The sequence below is a fragment of the Urocampus carinirostris genome, chromosome 6 (genome assembly GCF_059441175.1).
Source record: "Urocampus carinirostris isolate Australia breed hairy pipefish chromosome 6, RoL_Ucar_1.0, whole genome shotgun sequence".
NCBI lineage: Eukaryota > Metazoa > Chordata > Actinopteri > Syngnathiformes > Syngnathidae > Urocampus > Urocampus carinirostris.
Window position 1 is genome coordinate 25,534,839 of NC_142354.1, and position 27,708 is coordinate 25,562,546.

The 27,708-nt window shown below is 38.1% G+C and overlaps 1 protein-coding gene across 1 annotated transcript; it reads left to right on the plus strand.

Moving 5' to 3' along the window:
* On the plus strand, window positions 1-27,512 carry larp4ab (La ribonucleoprotein 4Ab). Its single transcript, XM_088337349.1, has 16 exons — window positions 1-26; window positions 2,226-2,346; window positions 13,258-13,396; window positions 13,501-13,735; window positions 13,816-13,952; window positions 14,142-14,245; window positions 15,660-15,770; window positions 15,922-15,975; window positions 16,341-16,553; window positions 16,712-16,806; window positions 18,278-18,505; window positions 18,602-18,659; window positions 18,761-18,928; window positions 19,014-19,141; window positions 19,223-19,382; window positions 22,257-27,512. The coding sequence occupies exons 1-16, from the start codon at window positions 1-3 to the stop codon at window positions 22,635-22,637; spliced, it is 2,358 nt and encodes a 785-aa protein (XP_088193475.1). The 3' UTR covers window positions 22,638-27,512.
* The last annotated feature ends 196 nt before the right edge of the window (window positions 27,513-27,708 follow it).

Genomic DNA, 27,708 nt, shown 5'->3' on the forward strand with positions numbered 1-27,708 from the left:
ATGGTGGAGCCCGCCTCGAGCACAGAGTAAGAGGATGCTGAATTTCTTCTCATGCAGATACGCTTCCTATCATTTATACTCACATCTAAGCTGAATATACAACTATAAAATATAATACTGAAATCAATGAGTTGGTTTATTTGTGACTATTTGGTGATGTGTCACCAGTAGCGAATGGTAGGCTTTGTATGGGGAGGGGGTGTGGATTACACAGGAAGAGCTCAATAAAGTTAATCTAAGCACTAAATTTAGAGTAAAAGTGTGCTGAATTGTATATTTGTAAAGTTATTTTTTTCAACGCACCATGTCTGTAGAGAAAAAAATATCAGGCACAGTACCAAGAAATGGAAATCTGAGTGGTGTGAAACCTAAAGAAAAGATTGATATGGAGTGTCTCGGCAAAGTGTCAGTTTGCAAACTCTCAAGATTGCACAGGCCAATACATATGAAGGGTTCACTGCTTCCACATTTTGGTGTACACATGTTTCCTTTGTTATAGGGCTATTTTAAGTCAAGTCATGTTGATTTGTATAGCCGTTGGCTTCTATGTGTGTATATTCTGTAATTCATAACTAGATACAGTAGTTTAAGAGCTACGTGCTTTTTTCTGGTGTCAGTGATCTGGGGAGTGGGGTTAACTAAATTACTTTTTAAGAGTGACTAGAAACTAAACAATTACTGGTTTACAGTAACGTGTCCAACAGAGCACAATGTTCAATTACTGCTATACTTGAATTTTTCTACTCTATAGGAGATTATTAATTTTGTGCAAGTTTTAGTTGGAAAATAAATTAGTGATGGATCATCTCGAAACGGATTCATGAGATTTTTGAAGTGACCGATGAAAGGCCGGCTCCCACACGATCAATCATTTTAAAAATGTTCAGACTTCTCTCTCAGAAGTTAGGAGGAGTCTCTTTTTGGCAGGTGTCTCATTCACAACGGTCCTCTTGTTACAGCGATTAGTGAACAACTGCATTAAAACCCATGCATTACAACAAGGTTTTTTTTGTTTGTTTGAACAATTTTATTGACACTGTTAACAGCAAAAAAAAACATGAGGTTTGAACAATTTTTCTCAACACATTCAACAGCAATTAAGCATATTCACAATTTCGTTATATCTAACAATATGTATTACAACAAGGGTACTATAGTAAACCAAATAAAGCCTACTTGTGTACAGCTAGTCATGATCGTGAATATTATAGCGTTTAGCCACCAGGGTTGGGTAGGGTTACTTTAACTTGATTACTTTCAATTACTTTTGGATTACTCCAATACCAAATTTGCTAATAAAAGACAAAATAAACTAAATATGAATAAAATGACTAAATTTTGTGCAGGCTTGGGGAGTAACGGAATACATGGAACGGCAAAAATGATGTTGGCAAGCTGTTTGGATTTATTTTCATTTTGTTTCTGTCGCATTTTATGTTAGTTTTGCCGCAGATCAAAGAGATCAAAGCCAGGAGAGAAAGCTTACCACGTGTTGTGAGTCATAATTTTATTCATATTTAGTTTCTTTTGTCTTTTATTAGCATATTTGGTATTTGAGTAATCCAAAAGTAATTGAAAGTAATCAAGTTAAAGTAAACCTACCCTGTTAGCCACAATAGGTCGCCTCCGGCGTTGATGACGTTTGCATACGTCGATATGAACGACGATCGCTATTTTGTTTTAATCACGCCGATCAATATTCCTTAATCAACACATTATGCAGACTACGATAGCGACACACGTTGTATCGGAAATGCAGCGCTAAGAAGCATAGATCACACGAAGGAGAGTCAGAATTTGCACAGGAGTCGAATTTAGGCACAAAACCGGCTCTTTTCAGTGAGACTAACAGAAAAAACGGTTCGCTAAAATAGCCGGAATTCCATCTCTATAATGAACCGATACGCCATAAACACGCAGCAAATTCACGCATTTCTACAAGCTGTTAAAAAAAATTGTGTGTATAGTACAAAGTAATGTATATTGCAGTGGTTGTACTTTTTTTTTGCGGAAATGAGAAAAAACAATTTAAGGATTTTGTGCGTTTTCTAATAATATTGAGTATTTATGTCACGCCCCTTTAATAAACGTTTTTCTTGTTATTGTAATCAGTGACGCATGCATTTCCCTTGTTTAGCTAAATGTGCAAAGTATCATAGACCTTGCGGCCTTTGAACGACCGTGACGTTATGTAATGATGGGACCCTGGCTTTGTGACGTCATAGCTCAAAGACTCCCTTCATTGCTAGCGGAGGAGGTTCCAAATTAGTTTGTTTTCCTCCCCTCGGGGTGAAGAGGGAGTATTGCAGCGCAGATTCTTTTGGGTTTTCTGAAATCGGCGGTAAGGTAAGTGCATTTTGAGTTGAGTTCTGAAGATATGTTTCAAGAGAATTTTACTGATCAATTTTGACAAGTTTCAGAAGGTTGCAGCACAGCAATAAAGGTGGGGTGCATCGTTTGAGGTGTCCTTAAAATGTTGAAAGTTAAACATTTTCTCTACTGAGTATGCGTTAACAAAGTCCAAATGAATTTCAAAGAGCCCTTATAATTCTTTTTCACCACGCCATCTGCTTTTATTTTACTTTTTTAGAGCGGTTTGGGGCGGACCAGATTAGTTTTGTGGAAAGAGGGCTTCAGGGGACTGCTGTCGAATGACGCCGTGCTAGTTCGTCCCAGCAGGTTTTTCCGCTTGAGACAGTGTAGCGTGAAAATGGTGAAAGTTAGAAAAGGCCCGCTTCAAGTAAAGTACAAACGCCAACCCAAACTCCAAGATACGAAAAAGGGGTATTTATGCACTTGAACCTGCATGAGCTGATGAAGGCTGCAATCATGACTTTAACCTAGAAGATGACGGCACAGAGTATCAAGGTTTCAAAATCCTTACAGCTCCTTTAAAGAAGGTTAATGATCTAGTTCAGGGGTCTCAAACTTTATTTACCTGGGGGTTGCTGGAAAGAGTGGGTCAGGCTAGGCTTTTTCACAAGAAAAGCTCTGATTAAAAACATCCAAATGTTCTCAAATATCTACACAAAATAAGGTGAAACAATAAACAACTATCCATCTATATACCCAAGCCATATTCCCCTAGTGAGAGGTGGCTAGAGTCAAGGTCACATTCATTTGCCTTCCCAACCTGACACTGAACATCTAGCACACAGCCCTTCATCAGCAAAAAGGCTCGACATCATACACTTGTTTTCCCCTTCCGCATCATATCGATATCAGTCATTCTGAACTATCCTTCGCTACACTACAGCATCCATAGAATTAACCGACTTCATATCCATAGCACGTTTCACCTCATCCATTCAACCCTTCCTCCTCTTCTATTTCCCACTACCTCTGCACTAGATACTCTTTGAGTCAAACGGCCTCCACCCATTTTTTCCATGTGTCCAAACCATCTCAAAACAATTTCATCAAGCTCTCTCACCACACCGGTTCTCCTTTTTCATTTGTGTTTCGTGTCACCCCGTACATACTACTCAAACATCTCATTCCAAAGACATTTAACCTATTACGCTCATTTACTCTCAAACTCCAAGCCCCTGTTGGTAACCACCACACCTCCATACAATCCTCACTTTGCATCCATTTGCAGATCTCTACATTTGAACAATCCGTTCAGCACACCCATTGCCTTGCACCCTTTACCTACCCTCTTCCCCACATCTTTCTTTAAACCACCACCTGCTGCCACATACGAACCCAAATACTTAAAACCATCTTCCTCCCTCAAATTTTCGCCATTCAACAAAATCTCTAATCCACCTACCTCACCATCCCTAATCTCACCTCAATACCTTACTTTTGTCTGTGTTCATCTTAAGCTTGCTCCCCCTACACACACTATCAAACCCCATTACCAAAGCACTCAGTCCTGCTGCAGAGTCAAATAACAAAGCAAAATGAATATGGAAATCAATCAGGAATTCAAAAATAACATAACACAGTAGATATGAACCCTGAAGAAGCAACAGTTGCTGACTAGATGATTATAGTTTTTATTCAGTTCCATTGCCTCTATTTACAATTATTTAACCTTTAAAATCTGATTGGAACAGTGAACATGAACTTTTCTGAACATCGACTATTGCTTACTCCTTGATTCTAGAAAAACGACCACAAAATGATGATCAAAAAACAAACCTTGGAATGAAAATCGACCAAAAAATTACCAGAAAAACGACCCGAAATGGAACAAGAAAAAAAGAAGGAAAATTACCAAATAAAGAGTAGAAACAAAATGTAAAACATTGGAGAATGTACTGAAAAGTGTGAGTAAATAAGTGAAAAGGGACTGAATAGTATTGGAAAAAGTTAGTGAAAAGCGTGAAAAAGTACTCAGTGTAAAAAAAGTACTGAAAACGACAAAAAATATCAAAAATCGACTTAAAAATGACCAAGAAACGGACCTAATGTCAAAAATGGATTGAAATTGAACAAAAAAATGCAACAATTACCAAAACCAAAATAAATAAATTTAAAAAATGTTTATGATGATGGGCCATGCAAACAAATTGTTAAGTCAACATTTTGCTTTCTTTACTTGAGAATGTTGTATGTTAATGGAGTTATTATATGAAAACCACTTTAAATAATATTCTTTTTTATTATTGATAGACAAATTCATTCAACATAACAGACAGTTATACATAGAATAAATATTAAAATCTTGTAATATTCAATATTCGCAATTATACAATATACTCAATATTCATAAAGCAGCGACATCCCCAAACATACAAGCCTTTGCAATGCCAAAACAAAAAACAGAAGGAAACAGAAAAAAAATGAAATAAATAAACTGAACAGTAAAAAATAAGTTATATATATATATATATATATATATATATATATATATAATTTATTTATAGATAGATAGATAGATAGCTATGTACACACACATACTGTATATACATATAAACATCATAATAATCTTAAATTGCTACTAAACTAAACATTACACCATTATACATGCTCGTGTTTCATTTAGCAAGTAAAACTCAATGTTTCAGTTATCCAGCCTTGGACCAATATACGAAGGAGTAGTGTGGGGAGGGTGGCACCTGACGAAATTTTGAGTTCGGCGTCACCAGACCCTGACATGCACATCTATTATATTATTCCAAAATATTGGAGCAAGGGTGCCAAATTTAGATAATATTATTTGAATGTTTTTCCAAATTTTTTGAAGAATTAGTTCAAAGGGGCATCACATCAGGCCCTTACTATTCAATACGTTAATATTTCGGTTTTCTATTGTTCTAAATTCCAGTGTTTTTTCTTATGAAGGGGCTTTCCCGCTGATAAGGTGTGGTTATTGATTTGCCTTTACTATCATTGATAACAACGTAGTGAAACATTGTATTCAACGAGATTAAGGCACTCCAAAACATTTTTTTTTCCAAATGTAATCATTATATTCAACGAGATTACAGCACCCCAAGGCAAACATGTAACAAAGACTTTAAAGAAAAAAATAAGAAAAGCCTGCCATGACATACAGGCAAAACATTGACAATGTTGTGCTTAGAGACTGGCCTAAGTTATAATAATAGCGCAATGGATATTTAGTCAAGTTTGTTTGTATAGCTCTTAATCACCAGAAGTCTTAGGGAATTAGCCGTCTTATGGAAGCATAATTTTAAACTCCTTCCTGTGCCTGTTTGCTGCAATTCCTATCAGTGTGGATATCTTCCTTCAGGTCTCCTCACATGATTAGTCTGTGCCTTGCTATAATTCTTTGATTTTATTCCAGCTCGTTATATGAAACTCTTCAGGCTTCATTTTGTTCTTTTTCTGAAACATTGTCAAATATTTGGGCCTATGCCAGACCTAACAAGTTGATTTTTCATTAAAGGGACAGTGTGTAGAATTTAGTGCTTCTTAGTAGTAAAAAAAAATAATTATAAAATTGATCTAAAAAATAAGATTACATTCATGTTCTATCTGCGGCTGCATCGGCTTCGCTACAGTTTAACTGTACGGGTCAGGTGTATCGACATTTCGTTCTGTGTGCATTGTTACATAGAATGACAATACAAGGAAATTATTATTATTATTATATAAACGTCATTTAAAAAAAATACTCATGGGTTGAGAAATTTGCAGTTGTTTTGCATAATATGACCCTCACCCAACTGGAGCTGACTTCGTTGTCTGCTACAAAAAAACAATAATGTGAAAGACCACTCATTACCACTAGTCAAGTCAAGTTTACCTGTATATCCCTTGATCACTACCGTTTCATTCGTTAGACTACTGCTTCCCCCCTCAAACCTCTCCCGATTTTTTTTTTTTATTTAAAAAAATTACTGTTTTTTTTTTTTTTTCAAATTTAAAGGTGGGCTGCGTCATTCGAGGTGTCCTTAAAAAAGATTAAAGTTAAATATTGTCTTTATGAAATATGTTTGCACAATACCCAACTGAGTTTAAAGACTCCATGTATTTTATTTCCCACAAATCCTATATGCTTTTATCTTACTTTTAGCAAAACTGTTCAAAGCGTAAAACATTAGGAAGCAGCAATGGGGGAACCTAGGGAGAGTGATTACTTTTGCTCATACCCATGTTTTTTTGTCAGTGTAGCATGACAGTCGAGAAACTAAGAAAAGGCCTGTTTCAAATCAGTCCATACCACAACTCAAACCCTGAAAAAGATGAAAAAAGGAGTTTATTTGAGAACGTCTTAGAAATGCATGTAGATGCACACACCACAAAAGGAGCTTGAGAGAGGCTGCAAAGATGACTTGACCTGGAAGCTAAACGGCATCAGCGAGTATCCATCCATCCATTAGCTGTACCGCTTATCCTCAGTAGGGTCGCAGGGGTGCTGGAGCCCATCCCAGTTATCGCCGGGCAGTGGGTGGGCAGGGGACACCCTGGACTGGTTGCCAGCCAATCACAGGGCACACAGGGACAGACAACTCGCTCGCTCATCCACACCTAGGGACAATTTGGACCAGCCAATTCACCTGAAAATGCAAGTTTCTGGAATGTGGGAGGAAAAACGGATTGCCCGGAGGAAACCCACGCAAGGACAGGGAGAACATACAAACTCCGCACAAGAAGCCCGGAGCTGGATTTGAACCCATGACCTCAGAACTGTGCTGCACACGCGCTAACTACTGCGCCGCCGTGCTGCCCATCAGCGAGTATAACATTTCCAAATTTCCAACAGCATCTTTGATGTCAAAAGGTTGGCGTGTGTAAACACTTTACGAGTCTCTGCAGTTTGTATTTTCCATGTTCTTTCTAGTACTTTTGTTTGCACTACAAATTACAGAGGCAGCTAGTGGTCGACCATTACACTGTGTCCTTTTTAATAACAAATCTTGAAATTGTTTCTATCGTTAGTTTTCTCATGGTCACTAATCGGATTCTGGGCTTCGTCCTCCAGTGCTTTTGTTCCAAGCCAGTGGTCAGCAACCAGGTGCTGCGGATTGGTATAGGGCGACGGGTTTGCTACGGGTACAAGTTGCCATTTTAGAAATATTACCATTATTAAACCATCCCATGATCTATAACCTACATGAGGGCAAGGGAAAACCTCAAAAACCTCAACTTGAGGACAAGAAGGTACCGCACATGAGCTAATCCCCCTTCCAGGATGACCAGGCTGCAATGGTTGATGCAAGGGCATCAACACAGACAATATACGGGACATCATCAACAGGGAATATAAGTAATGAGAGATCAACATCATTCATAAGCTATAGAATATAAGTGTGTTTTAAGCCTAGATTTAAACACTTCCACTGAGTTTGCAGATCAAATATTCGAGGGCAGAGCATTCAACAGCACCGGGGCCCAGATCAAGAATGCTCTTAAACCTGTGGATTTCTTCTTGGCTCAGAGCATGCTCCGAGCAGGAAAACGGGAAAATCAAATCTATTAGACCGTGCAAACATGTCTATGTTACTAACAGAACCTTAAAGTCACATCTTAGACAGGAAGCCAGTGTAGGTTAGCTAAAATTAGAGTGATACGATCAAACTTTCAAGTCTCACTGCAAACTTTTGATGCTAGACTTCAGGAAACCGGAGAGTAGTTAGTACATGGGTAGGGAACCTATGGCTCGGGAGCCATATATGGCTCTTTTCATGAGTACATACGGCTCCGAAATAAAATGTAACTATTGCACATGTCTCTGTGGCGTTCCAAAGTCAAGTGATTTCATCCCGGTTTTGGTCCATATAAAGCCGAAGCAACTTAATGCAGAAGTTCGATAAGAAACCATTCAAACTGATAAATAAAAACGCTGGCAAACGACTTTGATTGGGTGAGCAGTACCGGTGGGCGGATCCCAGCACACAGCGCAAGGCACTTCATTCTCTCTCTCTTGCTCAGTGCAGTCGACACCGAAAGTGAATATGACAATATGCTTATCGTTTGCAGTAATTTGTGACATTTATACAAACAAACTTTGCGTGCACATTGTTTTGAACCCGTTATTAAGGACAAATTTCATGGAAAAAAATTGCCTCAACACTTTTAACTTAAGGTGGAAGACAAATTGTAAATTGCATATTTACATTGATTTGGAACACAGGATTTGGCATTATTATCACATACCAGTCAATTTGCACGGTTTTGCCGAACAAAGTACGTTTTTTATGCATTTCAAGACGAGTACAACGTACAAGGAAATTTGTACGGAAAAACGCAAATTTGTCAATCGCATGCGTCTGCCGCCTGGGGATTTCCCATCATGCATCATTCCGGAAAAAAGGTTCCTGACCCCTGTTATATATATATGTGTGTGTATATATATATATATATATATATATATATATATATATATATATATATATATATATATATATATATTTGGGAGTCATTAGGTGACCAAACCCCCCAATTCCAACCCCTAATGGTGAACGCCAAGCAGGGAGGCAATGGGTAGCAATGTTTAAGTCTTAGGTATGACTCGGCCGAGGCTTGAACCACAACCTCCCAGTCTCGGGGCGGGCGCCATACCCCCAAGGCCACCGAGCTGGTTAGTACTGTCATTACCCCTGTTTTTACATTACAGTAATCGAGAAGGGAGGTAATAAACACTTGAATTATGATCTCATCTTCAGACTGTGACAGCTTAAAGCAAAATTTTGCCAACATGGGAAAAAAAGCTGTTCTAGTAATACCTTTATATAACATTATCTTATATTATTCTTATAAAATATTCCCAAAAGTGCGTCCTGATATTGCTATTGGTGAAAAATGGCCACTGTGATTGGCTAGAGGCCTTTATTGTACTTCTTTGAGGTACAAAGCTTCTTTGAATGACTGTGTAGTCATTATCCAAGGTTCGCAAGGTCGTCTGCCAGATCCGCAGCCAGAGACACGCGGTGTTAGTTCCGATTTCAACCATAGGTGGTCGCTGTGGAGTCGGAAGAGCCGCCCATTGGAGCTGCGGGTGTTGCGACTCGCGAGTGGAGGACGTAGCTGTCACACGTTTCGCAAACATTCGATCGAAGCCGAGCGGTTCGAATCCGGATACGATCCTAAAATGGGAATTATCTGTTTATTTTAATAACTCGGGTAGCCGTTCATGTGCGTGAAGTTGTAGTCAGGGTCATATCGCTCTCCTCGTGTTGAGGCTCGGCGTGTTACCGGGGAGACGACAGTTGAGGAAAAAGCCGCACTCTTCTGGAGAAGTGTGGTGAATGTACCAAGTGTCTTTAATCGCAGAGGGAACAAACTTGGATTTTGTTTTTAGACTACGATCTGAAACCGGGATCTTCGTTCAAGACAGACATGGTAAGTTTTTGTGGGCCTTGCTAGTACGCTAGCTTGGACGCAACAACCTGTTCCTCCTTTTTTTTCAAAGACATCGCCTGCGCCATGCGCTTTAATATGTGCTCTTTGCTTTATTCCACAAAGGTTCTTTTGTGTACTACGTTACTACAAAGCTCTAGTTTGTAACGTCGTCCCCGACGAATGCGTAAAGCTCCATTAACCCTTAAAGGTGAACAAGTCACGGTCAACTAGTAAACATTTAAGTCACCACGCTATGGCGGCTTTTGTATGGTTCAGCATTCCCCGTTAACAGACTCGAATTCGTGTGTGTCTAGAGTTAACGCTGAGCGTTATTTTTTAATCACTTTTGAGTTAAAAACCACGCGTAACGTTGTGAGTTAAGGGCCTACACGTGACTCCGTCGTGTTAGCTGTTACACAATTTAAGCTAGGCGACGAGCTTAGCGGTTATCAAATAGATCAAGGTTACAGTGTGACACAGAAGCTCCGTTAGTAAATTACTCTGAGTTTCAACTTAATAGTTTAAGATTTTAATGGATATTCGTGTCGACTGGGGATTTATTAAACGTTTACTCTCCCCTTTTAAGTTTAGCGTCAGCGCCATGTGGTCCGACATGCTCCAAGCACCGCGCCACCAAAGCAGCCTTTGAGCACGCTTCAGCCTTGCTAACCGGACTGATCTTTAACATAACGATTGAATATATTCCCCTAATGTTTAAATGCTTTTTTAAAACGACATTTATTCAGGCCCGAAATGAAGTCAGACCGGCGTGTTGAATGGAGCGTCCGATGGGTGGGTCGACCCGGCATGCGCAAACCAATGAGGCTGAGGTTTGCGAGTGCGTAGTAGGCATGCGAACAAAACCGGATTAACGGAGCTCAGGTTAATGAGTTTGTACTCTGCAAATCGTTGACGTGTCTCTTTTATGGAACCTCGTAATGTCGATCGATGTCATTTTGATTAGTTTTGGGGAGAACTTAAACGCTTTACGCCAACATATGGAATGACTGTCAATGTGTTTTCCTTCCTGGTTGTTTATTTTCAGGGTTGGGTAGGGTTACTTTAACTTGATTACATTCAATTACTTTTGGATTACTCCAATACCAAATATGCTAATAAAAGACAAAATAAACTAAATATGAATAAAGTTATGACTCACAACACGTGGTAAGCTTTCTCTCCTGACCTCTTTGATCTCCGGCAAAACTAACATAAAATGCGACAGAAACAAAATGAAAATAAATCCAAACAGCTAGCCAACATCATTTTTGCCGTTCTGTGTGTTCCGTTACTCCTCAAGCCTTCACAAATTTTTTGTAATTTTTTTCATATTTAGTTTCTTTTATCTTTTATTAGCATATTTGTTATTGGAGTAATCCAAAAGTAATTGAAAGTAATCAAGTTAAAGTAACCCTACCCAACCCTGTTTATTATTTAACATAGCTGCTTTTGTTTCGGGGTAAATATATCAATGACGCTAGTTTGTTTGTTTGTTTGTTTAAATCCCTTTACCACCATTTCCTGTGTCTGGGGCAAGTACAGCCTGATGACGGCCATACAATTACTGTTACAACTGGTTACCCATTCGAATGAATGAATGGTCTTTGTTGTCTTTATACAAGTATAAGGAAATTAGCGACACGGGGGATGAGTAGTTGGCTCGTCCCCGGCACATTTCTGAGGTCATGGATTCAAATCCAGCTACCAGCCTTCCTGTGCGGAGTTTGCATGTTCTTCACCTGCTTGCATTGGTTTCCTCCGGGCACTCCGGTTTCCTCCTACATTCCAAAAACATGCATGTCATGTTAATTGTCTGGTCCAAATATCCCCTAGGTGTGAATGGGCAAGCGAGTTGTCTGTCCCTGTGTTCCCTGCGACTGGCTGTCAACCAGTTCGGGTTGTCTCCTGTCCACTGCCTATGATGGATAGATGGATGGATGTTACAACTGGTTACTCAGTTTAATGAATGAATGGCTTTTATTGTCATTATACAAGTATGATGAAATCAGAGAGTTACCTCCCTCTGTGCATGTAAACAATTTAAAAGGTAATATGCAAAAGGATAAACATGTTTTATGAAAAAAAAAATATATTAATGATATACAATATGTGAAAATTCACTGTGGCAGTTGTACAGTACATTGTGCTCATGGATGCTGTAAATGGAAGTTAGAGGTCTTGATAGAGCTTGAGAAGAAGCTGTTTCTTATTCTGTTTTTTTTCCTTTGATGCTCCTGTTGCGCCTTCCCGAAGGCAGCAGGTCAAATAGCTCGGCACCTGGATGTAACCTGTAGTTTGTTTGGTCTCTGCCTAGGCAATGAGCGAAGTAGAGATCCATCAGGGAGGGGGAGAGGGCAGGCAAAGATGTGATGCTTTTACAGTCATTTTGGGGAATTGTTTGGGATTGTTATTTCACATTTTTCAGTTCTGCCTTTACATATTAGTAGTATTCAATTGTAGCGTCTAGCGTCATCTGCAAAAAGTCAGGAGATGAGCAAACACATAATTTATTTTTTGTCTAAAATGTCAAATTATTCCAAAATTGTGAAAAATGTCGGATTTTTAATCATAAATTCTATTAAAGGTAAACATGTTTTCAATTATTAATAATGCTCAAAAGAATATAGCCCTTTTTCTTTATAGATTAACTTATTTAGATTTTTTTTGTTGCTAAGTGTTATTGCACAACTTTTCATTCCACTATTGTTACGATCCACTTTTTTATTTTTTGCACTATTGTAACTTAGCCCAGTCTCTAAGCACTCAGTTGTAAATATTTTGCCCAATTATCTTGACTGTCTTTTATCTTTATTATGCTCTCTAAATTTTTTATTATATTTTAACCGTGGAGAGTGCCATGTCCAATCTCATTGCATACAAAGTTTCATCACGTTATCAATGACAAAAGAAAATTCGATTCAAAATCCAGAAATTCAATTCAGTGCACAAATTAAAATTATTAGTCGCTCAGGCAACAGTCATTGATGGATAACCGTTTTTTTGAGGTTCAGCTGTGATTAGTCGTTACAGGAATCTTAAACAATTATCTTTGACTCATTCCAAAATTTAGTACATGCGTTAAAAAGGTGGCTTTAGCTGCGTAAGCTATATTCTATTTAGTAACACATTATTTGATCTCAATTTAAACTTTTCTATTTTTTTCCATGCAATATTATCAAAATTTAGTCTGTAAAGCACTACGATGAATATTTTTGTTGACAGTATTTTCTCTAAAGTCTTTATTACTTGTTTTGCTCGGATTGCCATGTCTAATCTCAGTACCTACAATTTTTCACTACGTTGCTATCAATGACAAAAAGACAATTCAATAATGACATATTCAAACTTGTGAAGGTTGAACAATTGAGTCTAAAGGTGCAAAGGTAGAAACAAATAATCGTTCCATGTTTGATCATTAAAATGACTCAATAATCTGATTTGGGAGTTTGTCTGGAAAAACAAACTGATGGTTTTTTTTGTATTAATGTAAACTAGGTCACCACCAAGGAAACAGTTTTGAACCCCAACGCTAAAGTGTGGCAGGAGATCCCCGCCCACCAGAATGACATCACAGAGGAGCCAGATGACCCCTTTTGGCTGCCAAACTACCCTCAAAACACTGACATGAGTGAAGGTATGAGCCGTCATCTTTTTTTCAATATCTTAAAATTTAGTCTTGCTGATGAGCTGTTTTCACTTTGAAAGTTCTTATCCCTTCTCCTCTGCCTCTCATGTCAGAGTACCCTGATGTTCACTGTTTTGGGGGAAAAGGATGCGACTCTGACTTCTCTGACAACACTGACTATGCCTGTGTGCTCACAGAAGGCACTGTGAATAATATTGAGCCATTCGATCCAGGGTATTTAGCCATTGACCCACAAAGCGAGTCCACTCTTGTTGAAACACAAGAACAAATCATGTCTGAGAATGTCAGGGAATCCTTAAAGAAGAAACTGGAATTGTCATTTTCAAGGTAGGTTGTGAATGCATTCAAACAGAATGATCTTTCTCTTTCCATACTGTATTGGATTCATGTTCATGAACTTATTTCAGAGATAACTTAGCAGTTGACCAGTACCTGTTATCTGCAATGGACACTGAGCAGTTTATTCCGATCTGGAGCATTGCACAATTGGAAGACATCAAAACCCTAACCAATGACTTTGATCTCATTGTGGATGTACTGAGAGGTAGGAATGTTTCATCAAAAGTGCACGGTGAATTTTTTTTTTTTTTTGAAGGCTGGGATTTCAATAATCGGAATAGTATTTTTTTTTTTTTAACTCTTATTTTACTTTCTAATCACTGATAGTTCAACCAAGTACCCCATGTGATTGCATTTGATGGGGGTTTCATTTTAAACAAATGTCTCTGTTTAGAATTGCCATCGGTTCAAGTTGATGAAGCTGGAGAGAAAGTTCGTCCTAATCATAGCCGCTCCATTATTATTCTGCGAGAAGTGCCGGAGACTACACCAGTAGAGGTAAAGACGATCTACCACTGAAAATGAAGTACCGGCATTTACAACATCCTACACTTTAGGACTTTGAATTGTCTTTATTGTCATTGATAACAACATAGTAAATATCCTTTACAACAGGGGTGCTCATCCTTTTTCAGCATGGGAGTCCCAAAAAATTGAGATTCATGAGCAGTCTAGTTTAAAAGAAAAGCGTCCTAATTAAATGGTATATGGTCATTTATATAGCGCTTTTCAAGTCAACTGAGACTTCCCAAAGCGCTTTACAATGTGCTTCACACACTCACTCACACACCAATAGGGAGTCATCCATGCAAGGCGCCTACTTGCTTATTGGGGGCATTAGGGATTCATTGTCTTGCCCAAGGACACTTCGACATATAATTAGTGGAATTGAATATAATATTTTTCAATGCACTACTAAATAATTCAAATACATTTAATCAAAATTAATATATAGTAAAATTGTAAACAACATGTCTCAATTCAAGTAATTTTTTAAATGCCAATGATTTGTGCAATGAAGCTCTTGCAAGAAATAAGTTGCACTGTTCTGCACTAGTGTAGATTAATGGAAAAATACTTAATACCCTGTTCTCAAACTACTCTAATACTTCTTGCGTTAATAATCAAAATTCTATTATATACTTGAATATTAATTTAAATAACAGTATTTTTTTCTTCATTTATTTTTAAGACTTATTGATGAACTCCAACATAATATATTTTAGGATATATTGATGTAAATGTAAATATTACATTTACTTTGGACTCTTAATCAAAGACTTATTAGTCATAAGCAAAAAATGAATAACAAACTATCGTAATAAATCACACCTTAAATCGACGATATTTGGAGTTCTCCATTTTGCCACTGCTATTGCATTTGACTGCTAAATTGAAGCGTGCCCCAACAAATGCAATGCACTCAATACTCTCCTGCGATCTACCAGTCCTACCTCAGCCATCCACCGATAGATCACGATCTACGTAATTATGCTCTAGGATGAAAGAGGGTACTAAAAGAATTAAATAGGGAAAATAAATATTTTGAAAAGAATGTAATCATAAATAGGCATATTTCCAATGAAGTGCTTGCAGACCGACCAAAATTGTAAGTGCAGCAGGAACCATAGTGGAATGACAGTTGCAAAAACAAATTGTCCAATCAAAAAAAATCAATTTTTTTTCTATACATATGCAAGAGTTTTCAGTATTGTGTGTCTGTTTAGGGAGATAATGAGCCAGTAAGTTTTTTATTGTGTTAGCTTGCATGGATCAACATTTATTTCAAAGTTAGAAGTGGTTTTTTCCAGGTTAAAAAAATTAACATTTGTTCTGACAGAATAAACGGCATATACATTATTTTTGTATGAGAGTTGATCTGTATTTAATACGTGTTTTGCAACATTTGCAGGAGGTGGAGGCGCTCTTTAAAAGCGAGCAGTGTCCAAAAATGCTGAATGCTGAATTTGCACACAATAGCAACTGGTACATAACTTTTCAGTCAGATATGGATGCACTCAAGGTATGCAACCATTTTGGTATTCCTAAATGATTTTTAAATAATGTTCTGTTTTGTAATTGAAAGGATAAATCACGTTTATACCAAATACTATTTTTTTTAAAATGGTTTGACACTTACGTGTTGGGAGTCTTAAGAATTCTTGTGTCCACAGGCCTACAAATATCTACGAGAGGATGTTAAAGTATTTCAGGGAAAGCCAATAAAGGTAAGTTTATTGTGTTGTGTTAATAATCAAATCTGTTTGTTCTGGTAAAAGACCCCCCATTGATGATCAGTATCGCGCTTGGAAGGACCCAGATGCAGTGACACTGGCTGGGGAGGAATTTTGTCTCTTCTATGTCCTTTTTTTCCCTCTCTTGTTCTCCTTATGTTATAATTGTTCGTCTATCTTTTTCTTCATACTGTCCACCCCGTCCCCCCTTCCCAGTCAGTGCAGTGTTTTTTGGCCTAATGACCGTGAGATTATGAGATCTGAGGGGACAAAGGCAACAGTTGTAACGTTATCATTGCTGCAAATGCTGATGACTCAGACGTCGAAAAAACAAGTTGTTTTTTGTTTTGTCCTTCCAGGCCCGCATCAAGGCAATAAACACATTCTTCAGTAAGCCGGGCTTCAGCACTGTGGATCCCAGTGTGTACAACCAACAGCCGCAGCCTCACGTTGCATATGGCTCACCTTTGTACATGCAACAGATGTACAGTCCCCAGCAGCAATACTCAGTTTATCCAGCTCTTGCCCAGCCGTGGAATGCTACGACAATGCCTTACTTTACATCTCCTTTGGTATGTGTATTTTTTTTAATTACTCCTTTAGGAGTATGATCCAAATTGACTTTATACAACTATGAACCTATATAATAACAATGCATGAGTATGCACAAATTTTGTCAATCCGGTGTGTTTTAATTAGAATCATTTTCTTTGTGTTTCCATGTCTCCAGGCACCTTTTGCGAATAACGGGTTTGTGAATGCTTACAACGGTGTGGGAAATTACAAAGCAAATACAAGTTCTAATTCGCTTCCGTGCAGAAACCGGTAGGTGCCGTTCATACTTTCAGTTGACGCTAACTAATTGGAGAAATGTTTTTTTCACTGGTAAACTTAATCCTTTTAGACTACAAGATATTACTATTGATGTACTTTTATGCTAAATGCACATTTTTTTCATACATGTTCTAGGACCCTTGTGCGAACGGGTTAGCTAGATATTGTCATCTTGCTCCATAGCATAGTGTGATTAGATGAGACTACTATTGACATGCTACACACTTTATTCTGTTCTCATGGTTTCTTTTCTGCTTGTATTATTTTTTTCAAGTTGTGTTGTATTTTCATTATTTTGTGCCAAACCATACTACTGTTGTGACACAAAGATATATTTCCAAATTGTACAGTTGTAAGAAAACTTTTGACTTTTTGGCCAGATATTTCACCACTCGAGTGTGATAGTTGGGTGACAGCAGTAGATTTAAATTTTATTTGCTGATTATTCTGAAATAAAAAATATACAGTATTTTCCAGAATATAAGACACATAAAACCTCAACTTGGCCAGAACTTGGAAAGTGCACTTTCTACTCAGGTGCGCCTTATATACTGGAACATTTGGTAGACAATATTGGAAATGCGTTGTAAAAATTAAATGATACTGCACATGGTAAGTGTTTTGCCTTTGAGAAACGCAAAGTTGTCTTTCCCTCTTTTGGTCAACGTCTTAATTATACAAATGTGCTTGTTACATTTCAATGATGAAAGGCATTCTTATAATAGCCAAAATACCACAATAGTACATTTTTGGTTTCCTAAAACTTTCACGGCTCTGAAATATTTGAGATTTTCCTGCAATCACATCAAATTTTATTTGTCAACCACTTTTCATCCATTGACATGCCAAAGTGAAGAATATACACATTCAGTGTGCTATAAGACAATAAAATAGTTTGTACTGTTTATTGTGTATGTTCAACTAAAAAAACATCTTATTTTCACAATCATTTGTATCAGTGGGAGATCACTGTTCTGCTTTTGAGAAATATAATGGTCAGGGAGCTCCCTCTTTTAGTTATCATTTGTTGCTAAAAGAAAAACGCAAAACTTGTCTGTAACACTGACAGCGGCTTTTGATTACTCGTCGTGAATTCTTTTTCGGTTGTTGTGCGTCATTCACTAGCTGGCGAAAAAGGGGATACTTCGCAGTGATGACCGCACAACAACTATTGATTGGTGAATTGATTTTCGTGGATGTCATGTTACTTTTTGACCTATACAATTTTATGTGCCTTATAGTCCACTGCGCCTTATTTGAAAAAGATATCACAAAATACTTTTTGGGTTCGTCTTATAATCTGGTGCATCTTTATAGTGCCGAAAATACGGTACATGTGCAATAAGCCGACATCGATTTAAATTAAACTCCTCTGTTTTATTCGTTTGTTCTCTGAGAGCTCTTCTCTGTCTTATGCATAATAACGGATGTATACTTAAAAATCGGTTCTCTGTGTTCACAGAAACCATTTAAAGGGTCACTTCAGACCTGGTGACACGCTCGTAACGTCCCCAATGGCTCCCCCACCTTTGAAGGATGGCCTGTTGAGGCCCTTGACCTCACAGCCCCTTCAGACGCCAGGGACCTTGATGGCTCCCACTTCAACCAGCCTTCCGTCCCTAAGCCCGAAAAGCACTTCTCCAAAGGACATACTGCCTGGTGCGGATCTGAATGCGTTTGTACAAACTAGGTTTGTAAATCTCCTTTTCAAATCACTGAGCTTTTATATGCTTGCATTTTTTATTTCTTAATCACAAGACGTTTTTTTTTAAAAATATAATTTTAGGAGAAGTTTTAACTACAGCGGCATGAGGAGGAAAAAAGATGATGATGAGCATACCATGGTCAGTGAATATTATGATTTTATTAGATTTAAAACTGCACCCATATTTATTCGATATACTTGGCATGCCTATAAAATGTTTATTTACCTCTGTGACTTAAGCAGAAGCCAAGTCCGGTGACGGAAGTCGAGGTGCCTCCTGCGCCAAATTTTGACCTGGCAGCTTCCAATTTCCCTCCATTACCAGGATGTATGGTTAGTCAAACAGAAGAGAAGACACCAGAGATGCGCCTTTCTGATGTTGTGCGTGGTGTAAAAGTGGCCAACAAGGTAGCCATAGTTCTGATGACTAACTACAACCTGAACAATTTTTTCAACTGTATAGTGTATTTGCCTTTTTCTATACCTTTCTTAGGTTGTATGCAACAGGTTAAGCGAAACAAAACCTTTAAACATCTCAGAATCTCAAGATCCAATTCCAGTTGGTCCAGAAGTGACGTTTATTGCAGAGGTGAAGCTGAACCCAGAAAACCCCGATAGAAGGTACATTATTCCCAGTTACCCTGTGTTTAAAATGAATAAAATAAATGCAATGTACTTAAATGTAATTCCTTTGTGTTTTAGCATATCCTCACCGGTTGAGGACGTGGGAGAGACCAATGTTATTATAACACAGGAAAAACCTTTGCCCTTCAAGCCTGCTAGTCTGTCCGAACAAGAACCTTCAGCATGGGTTCCAGTGGTTCAAGAAGTAGCAACATCATTGGGAGATCTATCAGAACAGGTAAAAACATTCTTTAGCGTTTTGGCCGCTTATTATAATATTCCCTCATAGCTGACCTCTAGCGTTGATTATAGAAAATTGCTATTTTGAATACATTGTCAGACTTTTGGTTCTTTTTTTTAACCATAGGCTCCTTTTGAAGTAATATTAAAATGTAAATAGTAAGAGTTGCTGAAAAATCTTTGCACTCATTTGACTTTAATGTAGAACTGTAGATAATAAGCATTAACCCACCCCAACCCGGAAAAGAAAGACAATGTTGATGAAGACTGGCAACTTCCTGTATGCCTTTGTAATTGCATCTACATAGTTTTTAAGTTGTACTGAAATTTTTGAGGGACAAATTTGAATATTTTACAAATGCTTGCAATGTTCCCCATATCTAAAAAATATATAGCAGGCCGCCAGGGTTTATTTGGTCCCACCAGAGTCTCGGGTACCAGTCTTATTAAAAAAAAATATATATATATATATATATATATAATATTTTCAAATATTTATATGAAATGTATTTTAGATTATTCATTATATAGATGATCACGAACGCCATGGTGTGGATCACGTACACCATGATGTGTGTTAGTGCAACATATCTCTGACAGTCAAAAAATAAACCTTGGTCAGTCAGCCCATGCATGCCCCTGTGCTAAAGAGTGCTTTCTGTGTCACACTTTGTTGTTGCTCCACACATGCAATGAGAACATTTGGTTGTTGCAGTGTTTGTCCCGCCCCACCTGCACTGTGATTAGACTGTTTGATCAAATGTGAGCTTGACGAACGTCTAGTATTCCTCAAGTTGAGCATTTCACAAAACGCTTTGGTGGACACGAGCTTAAGTGTAGCTCATAAGTTGTGCATTACGATAACCTTCTGTAACCCATCAAAGAAGAACCATTATCCTGTCATTGTAGCAATTACAAAAGCAGCGGTACTGTTTTTGAATACTGTCACCGATATAAGCATTACATTTAAAACTCATTTTGGCTATCTGGTCTGTTTACTCAAAAATACGATAGCCTAATACAGTATCGGCATCAAAACACTAGTTATTTTTAGTCGAATTGGATGACAAGCAGATTTTTTTTTGCATTAAACTCCTGTCTCGTTGTGGGTTGTCTTTCATAACTAGCGCACTCATGATTCATTAGTTAACAAGGGCATATTTTCTTCATGGATCTAGCTTCTTGATTTTTCTTTTAAAAATGCACCAGATTGATGTATTTGAATTAAAATTTTCCTCCCGTGGGAGCATCCTCCTGGACCCCCATAGACTGTCCGTCCAGCCACCAGGGTCTGATTTAATTCAATGGGAAACACTGGACTAGTATTATTTTCTATATACAGTCGTATGCAAAAGTTTGAAGACCCCGGACCTTTTTTAAGATTTTCCTTTATAAATCATTGGTTGTTCGGATTGGCAATTTCAGTTGAATATATTAAATAGCAGACAAACACGGTGATATCTGAGAAGTGGAATGAAGTTTATAGTATTTACAAAAAAATTTCAATAATTGCTCTAACAAAAGTAGGCAGGTTCATAAATTTGGGCACCCCAAAAGAAAAATTACATCAATATTTAGTAGATCTTCCTTTTGCAGAAATAACAGCCTGTAAGCACTTCCTATATCTTCCAATGAAGGTCTGGATCCTGGCTGAAGGTATTTTGACCAATCTTCTTTACAAAACATCTCCACTTCAGTCAGGTTTGAAGGTTTCCGAGTATAGACATCCCGCTTTAAATGACACCACAGATTTTCAAAAATATTCAGGTCTGGGGACTGAGATGACTATTCCAGAACATTGTACTTGTTCCTCTGCATGAATGCCTTAGAATTTGAACAGTGTCTGGGGTCGATGTCTTGTTGAAGTATCCAGCCCCGGTGCAAGAACCTGCTGATACTGACTGGAGTCTATATGACCTTTAACTTTAACAAGATTGCCAGTACTTGCACTGGCCACACAGCCCCACAGCATGATAGAATCACCAGCAAAATTTACTGTGTGTAGCAAGTGTTTGTCTTGGAATGCTGTGTTCTTCTTTTGCCAAAATAACTCAATTTGAGCTGGTCTGTGGGTTGAGTTTGACTGTTCTCACCATCCTTCGCCTCTGCTTATCTGAGATTTTCCTTGGCCTGCCACTCTGGGCCTTAACTAGAACTGTGCCTGCGGCCTTCCATTTCCTCACTGTTCCTCTCAGTGGAAACTGACTGCTGAAATCTGAGGTAGCTTTTTGTATCCTTCCCCAACAATCTTTGTCTTCAGGTCATTTGACAGTTGTTCTGAGGCTCCAATGTTGCCACTCTTCAGAGAATACGCAAAAAGGAGAACAACTTGCAACTGGCCGCCTCGAATACCCTTTCTAATGATTGGCTTCACCTGTCTTTGTAGGTCAAGGGTCAATGAGCTTACCAAACCAATTTTGTGTTACAATAATTAGTGCTAACGGTATTCAAATCAATAAAACAACAAAGGTGCCCAAACTTATGCACCTGCCTACTTTTGTTAAGTAATTATTACACTTTCTGTAAATCCTATGAACTTAATTTAACTTCTCAGATATCACTGTTTGTCTGCTATATGATATATTTACTGAAATATCTGATCTGAATAACCAATGATTTATAAAGGAAAATCTTAAAAATGATCAGGGGTTCCCAAACTTTTGCATACGACTGTATATCCACATGGTTATGAAGATCAACATTGGGAAAAAGTGTACAAGTTTACTATGAATCTATACGATTTTTTGGTAGCAGTTACATCATTATCACACCCTTCCATTTTTGAATTGATGATTAATTATCCCATCCTTTTCAATAAATTATGGTCTCAAATGATTACCAATTTGTCACTTTGTTTGTTCCCTTTCACCAGGAACCCAAAAAGCTCAGCTATGCAGAAGTGTGTCAGCGGCTGGCTAAGGATGGCCCCCCTGCACCGATCCCCTCTCCGGCGGCCCCCCCTGTCGCTACCATCGTCCAGCCTCTTCAAGAGCTCAAGGTTAACCAGGGGGAGGATTCACAAAGCAATAACAAGGACACTGCAGAAACATCAGACAAACGCATAAACGGCTACCCTCATCGTCAAACCTCACGCACATTTTACGGCTATAATCGCTTTGGCCGAAGCGAAGGTGCAGGGACGAAGGTTTGGGAGCATCCCAGAAACATGATCAAAACTTTTTCCCCACAGCGCGGATTCAGAAGAAGCGGCAAAGAACAAAACATTCCCCCAAGGTCCTACCAAAACAACTGATAATCAAATCTCGATTTACTGAGATTTAAACGTGTGTAGATATTTTATATAATGTAATTTAAAAAGCTGTAAATAGGAATGATTTACGTTTAAGCCACTTCTGGCACATTATTTACAGCATTGCTCAGCTTTTAGCTTAGCACAGCTGTTTTTTTCTTATTTTAAACCGCTCGCTCAATGGTAAATTTTGAGGGGAAGGTATAGCTACTGCTGCGACCAAATCTTTCATTCTTTCGTGTAGTTGGAAAATTGAATAGGGGTGAGTGCTAGTTGCCAGTGGGTTGAGACTAGGTATGGGCTGATATAAAGCTGCCTTTAGACCAGTGGTCGACGATCTTTTCTCGAACCATTGACTGGTTTAATGTCTGACAATATTCTTGCGGTTTGGCCCACTAAGTTGTTAGGTGTTAGTGTAATAGCCCCTATGTTATTTTTGTCTTAGCCTTGTTTTTGCCAAAGCAAAGGCAGATGGCCCTCTGAAAACTGGTCTGCGACCAACTTTTGGGTCCCGACCCATCAGCTGAGAAGAACTGATCTATACATGTGAGAAAAGGCATTCCATTTTATGCCATCATATTATTTTTACTCACCGTCCCACGTTATATTGCCTTTTTTTCTAGAAGGCGCATGCGATTGGTCAACTGTTATCCAACGTTGCTTTGATTAAACTCATTCCCATAATGGTCCCATAATTCCATAATTACGTTTAAAGGGCTGCTAATGTCAATCATTAACTGGGGCTTATCTGGGCTGCTCTTTCAGTTTTCTTTTTTGTTTTGTTTTTTAACTAGCGACGTGTTTTCCGGTGATAAAACTGCTTGTCCCCTATTTAAGGTCTGTTGTGGGCTCAGCTAGCTGGTTGCTAATCATCTCGTCCTCCAAATATCCAAGCCTGCAGAGGGGGGCTAAGCCCCGGAGGTCGGCGATATAATGTCGGACCGACCCAGCCGGAATATAATCTGCCACACCATGATGCTCTGTGGAGCAGCAAAGTGTCCTGATTTCAATGCATTACAATTTGCAAATTTCCTGGCTGGTTCGAGGCTTTGAAATATGTGTTTGCCCTCACGGCACAGGCTATGGATTAGCATTGCCCGCCTTTACACGTTGTTGGCGTCAAATAGTTTGACAGCTTCAATAAAAGTTTCAAAACCTCTTTAGCACCTAGGGCCACGGGACTTGCAGAGATTGTCAGGCAGGACGAGGAAAGGAGAAGGGGGAGGAAGGGGCAAAAGCCCAATCTTTGTCACCAGTGTTATTTTCAATTAGGCTCTTGGAAACCGGCTTTGTGCTCACGGCCATTTATTTACAGAAGCATTCTTATCCCCACACTTTTTGACAACTGCACACTTTATAGCCGAGGCATCACGCCGTCATAACATTACTCAGTGGCTGTGTTAACACATGCCATGTGTTCTGTGGTTCCTTTTTTCTGTCTGACAGTGCCCTGGTGCTAATCACCGTGCACTCCGTGGCCCCTTGGCTGGATTTTTTTTCGGCTTACCTCAATTACATTATATATGGTTCATAACGTTGTAATGGAGCACTATGGGAAAGAGTTCAGCCAAACAACTTTCAATGTAGCACTGTAAGAATTGTGTGATAAAAGATATTAAACCTGATACTGTTTGCTTAGACAACGATAATCCTGGAAGGCACGTGCTGGGATTTGGCATTTCACTGCTGTGAATTTGGTTCGAGTCCCACTGCATCCAATGCTGAGCAGATGAAGTCAGCAATATTTGATGACTGACCGCTCATTGGTCAATTTTGATATTGACAAGTCTTAGCTAAACTAGTTTTACTGTGCAGTCAAACTTTGATTTTATTTTTTGCTGGAAAAAAGTAATGTTTATATACACAAATTCACTTGCGCAAACTAAACTTTTTCCAGTAACAAACGTCCAGTGTTCTGATACCTGTCTACAGCCCGGTGGTTGCCGACCAATGCCTAAGACTGTAGGACCCATTTTATCTAAATGATGGTCTCAATTTAATTTTTTTTTACCCCCAAATCAACACGTGGCACTTATATATGGTGCTAAACTGGTGCTGTCACAATTTTCTGTAGTGTGACATATCAGTCATGACCTAATATAAGACTTAACATGCTTCACCTATGAAGCCTGAAGTCAACTATTTTGGTGATAACCACGTTAGAGCAGTGGTCGGGAACCTTTTTAACCAAAAATCTATAATTTTTGGGGGGAGAAAGCCGCACCATACATTTTAGGACATAATTAAAGAAAACAGACTTTCTGGACAAAGGCTAAGTCCTCAACACAATTTATTTCACTGTGGTAATTGATCATTTCGTAATATATGTGAAATAATAATTCCAGAGCCTGTGTGCCATAATAACAAACAACCACTTAAATTTTGTCTCCCTCCTGCAGTTACTTAAGTGTTGAGGCTCATTTTGACTGCCGTTTTTTTTTCTTAAAAAATGGTTTCAAAAAATAGCAAAATTATTTTGTAAATATTACAAAATACTGCAAATAAGGATACCAACAAATTTACCTCGTTGCAGACTGCGCTTGGCGAGGAGAAAGTGCGAACGCCCTGTGTATAGCTCCGCACATTCCTTCTTACCTAATCAAACGTGCTTTTCTAGAGCTTTTAGGTAAAAAGTGTTTTGGGTTAAAGTGTTTTCTGTAGTTTTTCATCCTAAGGTGTCTCAATATTGAACTTTTATATAAAAGATTATTTAACGATTTACAGCCAATTGGTGTAAAACATTGACTGTAAACAGTAGCTAAAATTTTGTCCTATATATTCTGGACCGAACCTTTAGTTCACTAGTAATGTCTTGGCTTGACATCTGCGATAAGAAGTTTTGCATTTATTAAATTATTAGATTGCATAAGTTGTATTTTATTTCCGAACCATACATTAAAAGAGCCATAAGTTCCCGACCCCTGATGTGGACTGTAAAATTTATCACAGGCGGCAATTATAGTGTAATCTCGCTTGAGTGTGAGATGTTACTAAAATTGCACTTATATGCTACATTTTGGACAAGCTATATTGACGTCATTTCTTCATACCCATACAGGATTGAAAGCACAAAAGAGGAATGATACTCACCCCAAAAAATTAGATTGCCTTAAAAATAGATGTTTTAAGATGAGCATTCTTGTGCTTTAATCATTAGTCTGCATCACATCACTCGTGAGCTATTTTTGCAACACAACCAAATGCTGTTCATCTTGTATCTGCTGTTACTCATTACATACTTGTATACATATTTTGAGGACAAAGCACACTCATTGACATGGCAAAAGGGATTCATGATGCCACCTTACCAGCACTACGGCTTGTCTAGTTGTTTTCTTTTAAGTGGCACGCTTTTTGAGTCTCTCTAGGGAAAAATGTCTTTGTGTTTATGATTTGAAGTGCTTGAAACCACAACTCTTTCTGATCACGTTATAACGTCCAGAAAGAGTTGATCAGTCAGTCTATGTCTCCTGAAGACATTTGAAACACTGTTTGTTAGCCTCTGAGTACCACCTAATGTCTCGTTTTTGAGCGAAATGTTAGCAGTCTTGGAAATAAGATTTCTTGTACTGTAAATAGGAAGAGTTTTATGCTCACCCTTCAGCTGTTGTCTTGCTACTGACATATCTTGTGGTTTCTTTCACTATAGCAGCTTTTTTACCTTACGGTTGCTAGGTGATTTGCAACCATTGTTTTTTTCCTGTACTTTGTTGAAACAAAACCTTTATTGTGGTCAGGCTGGGAGTTGGCAATGCACTGGAAAGAAGTTATTTTAAGGTTGGATAGATGTATGAATACATACTGTATAACTGAAGGTTGTTATTGGGGTTTGTTGCATAACAAGGTTGTTTAAGAGCAACTTTTAGTTGTTCAATAATTGTTCATGTGTAAGGTAAACCTTGGCAAGTTATTCCACTCACTGAACATTTATTTTTATTATTTTTTTTTTTCAATTTCAACCGTATCGAGGCTTTCTTTTTGACGTTTCCAGTTCCCCACAGGGCCTAATCATACTTGGAATAATATGACACTTGGGATGTAATTGAAATGCATATTCATAAAGTGTTGAGTCTAAATGTAATGGATTTATTTGTGAGGTTTAACAGGCCATGTAAATATCTATTGATTAGAATGTTGAATGAATGTGTTCTGTCTGGTTTTCTCCCTATGTAGTAGTAGTGGTAGTTGTCACAACATCCTTCCCCCTACCCCCACTGTAAACGACATTTATCTATTGTGTCATTCAATGGTTGACTTGAAAATTGATTGAATACTGTTTTTGTCAATGGATATTTTGTTGTACTTCTGACTCTTAATTTCCTCTTTTGAACTGAAGGCACAATTTTCTTTGTTTTCTTTTTTTATAAAAAGGTGGGCTTGTTTTAGTACATATTGGGGGGTTTATTTCAAACACTTCAATGATAGCTCATGCCTTGTTTAGAATTTGTGAATCATTAAAAGCAAACCTCAAGTGCCTTTGTGTACACGGTTTCTTTTAAAAACAAAAATTGACAGGGACACTTGTATGCTTCTGTATTGTGCACTGCAGGGTTTGGCAACCAGCGGCTCCTTTGCGCTTCTTAGTGGTTGCGTTCCGCATTTTAAAAAATATTTCATAATTCACAAATATATGGTTTCTACAGGAAAACAAACATGACAAAGACATTATTTTATGATGGATAGTATGTTTGTTCTTCTATGGCCTATAAAAAGGCCTTTCGTTTTATGCCACTCCAGACATGTATGCATTGTTTTAATTCACATCAAGAACACATTGTTTTAAACAGTGTTCTGTTTCTGTATCTCCAATTTACTGGGACTTCTTGTCATCATATTTCCGTCTATTTAGTGTCAGAAATTAAAGTAATACACGCAATACATCTCAGTGCATTTTGTGTGTGTAAATTCAAAACGCATGTGAAAGTGCATGAAGTGAATGGGTGCCCAGTAAGAATATGCTTTCATGCATTAGATTGCATTCATCATTTCATGTTGTTTCATTTGTTCATACTTATTTGATGTTGTGTCGTGTGTTGTACGTTGAACACATTGAACTTTTCTACTAGTTTTGCGA

Excerpts from the sequence above, each read along its gene's own strand:
- larp4ab (XM_088337349.1), top strand. The coding sequence starts at position 1 with ATGGTGGAGCCCGCCTCGAGCACAGA. Across the intron at positions 2,347-13,257 it reads TTTCTGAAATCGGCGGTAAG|GTCACCACCAAGGAAACAGT; the intron begins GTAAGTGCATTT and ends AATGTAAACTAG. Across the intron at positions 15,771-15,921 it reads CAGATATGGATGCACTCAAG|GCCTACAAATATCTACGAGA; the intron begins GTATGCAACCAT and ends TTGTGTCCACAG.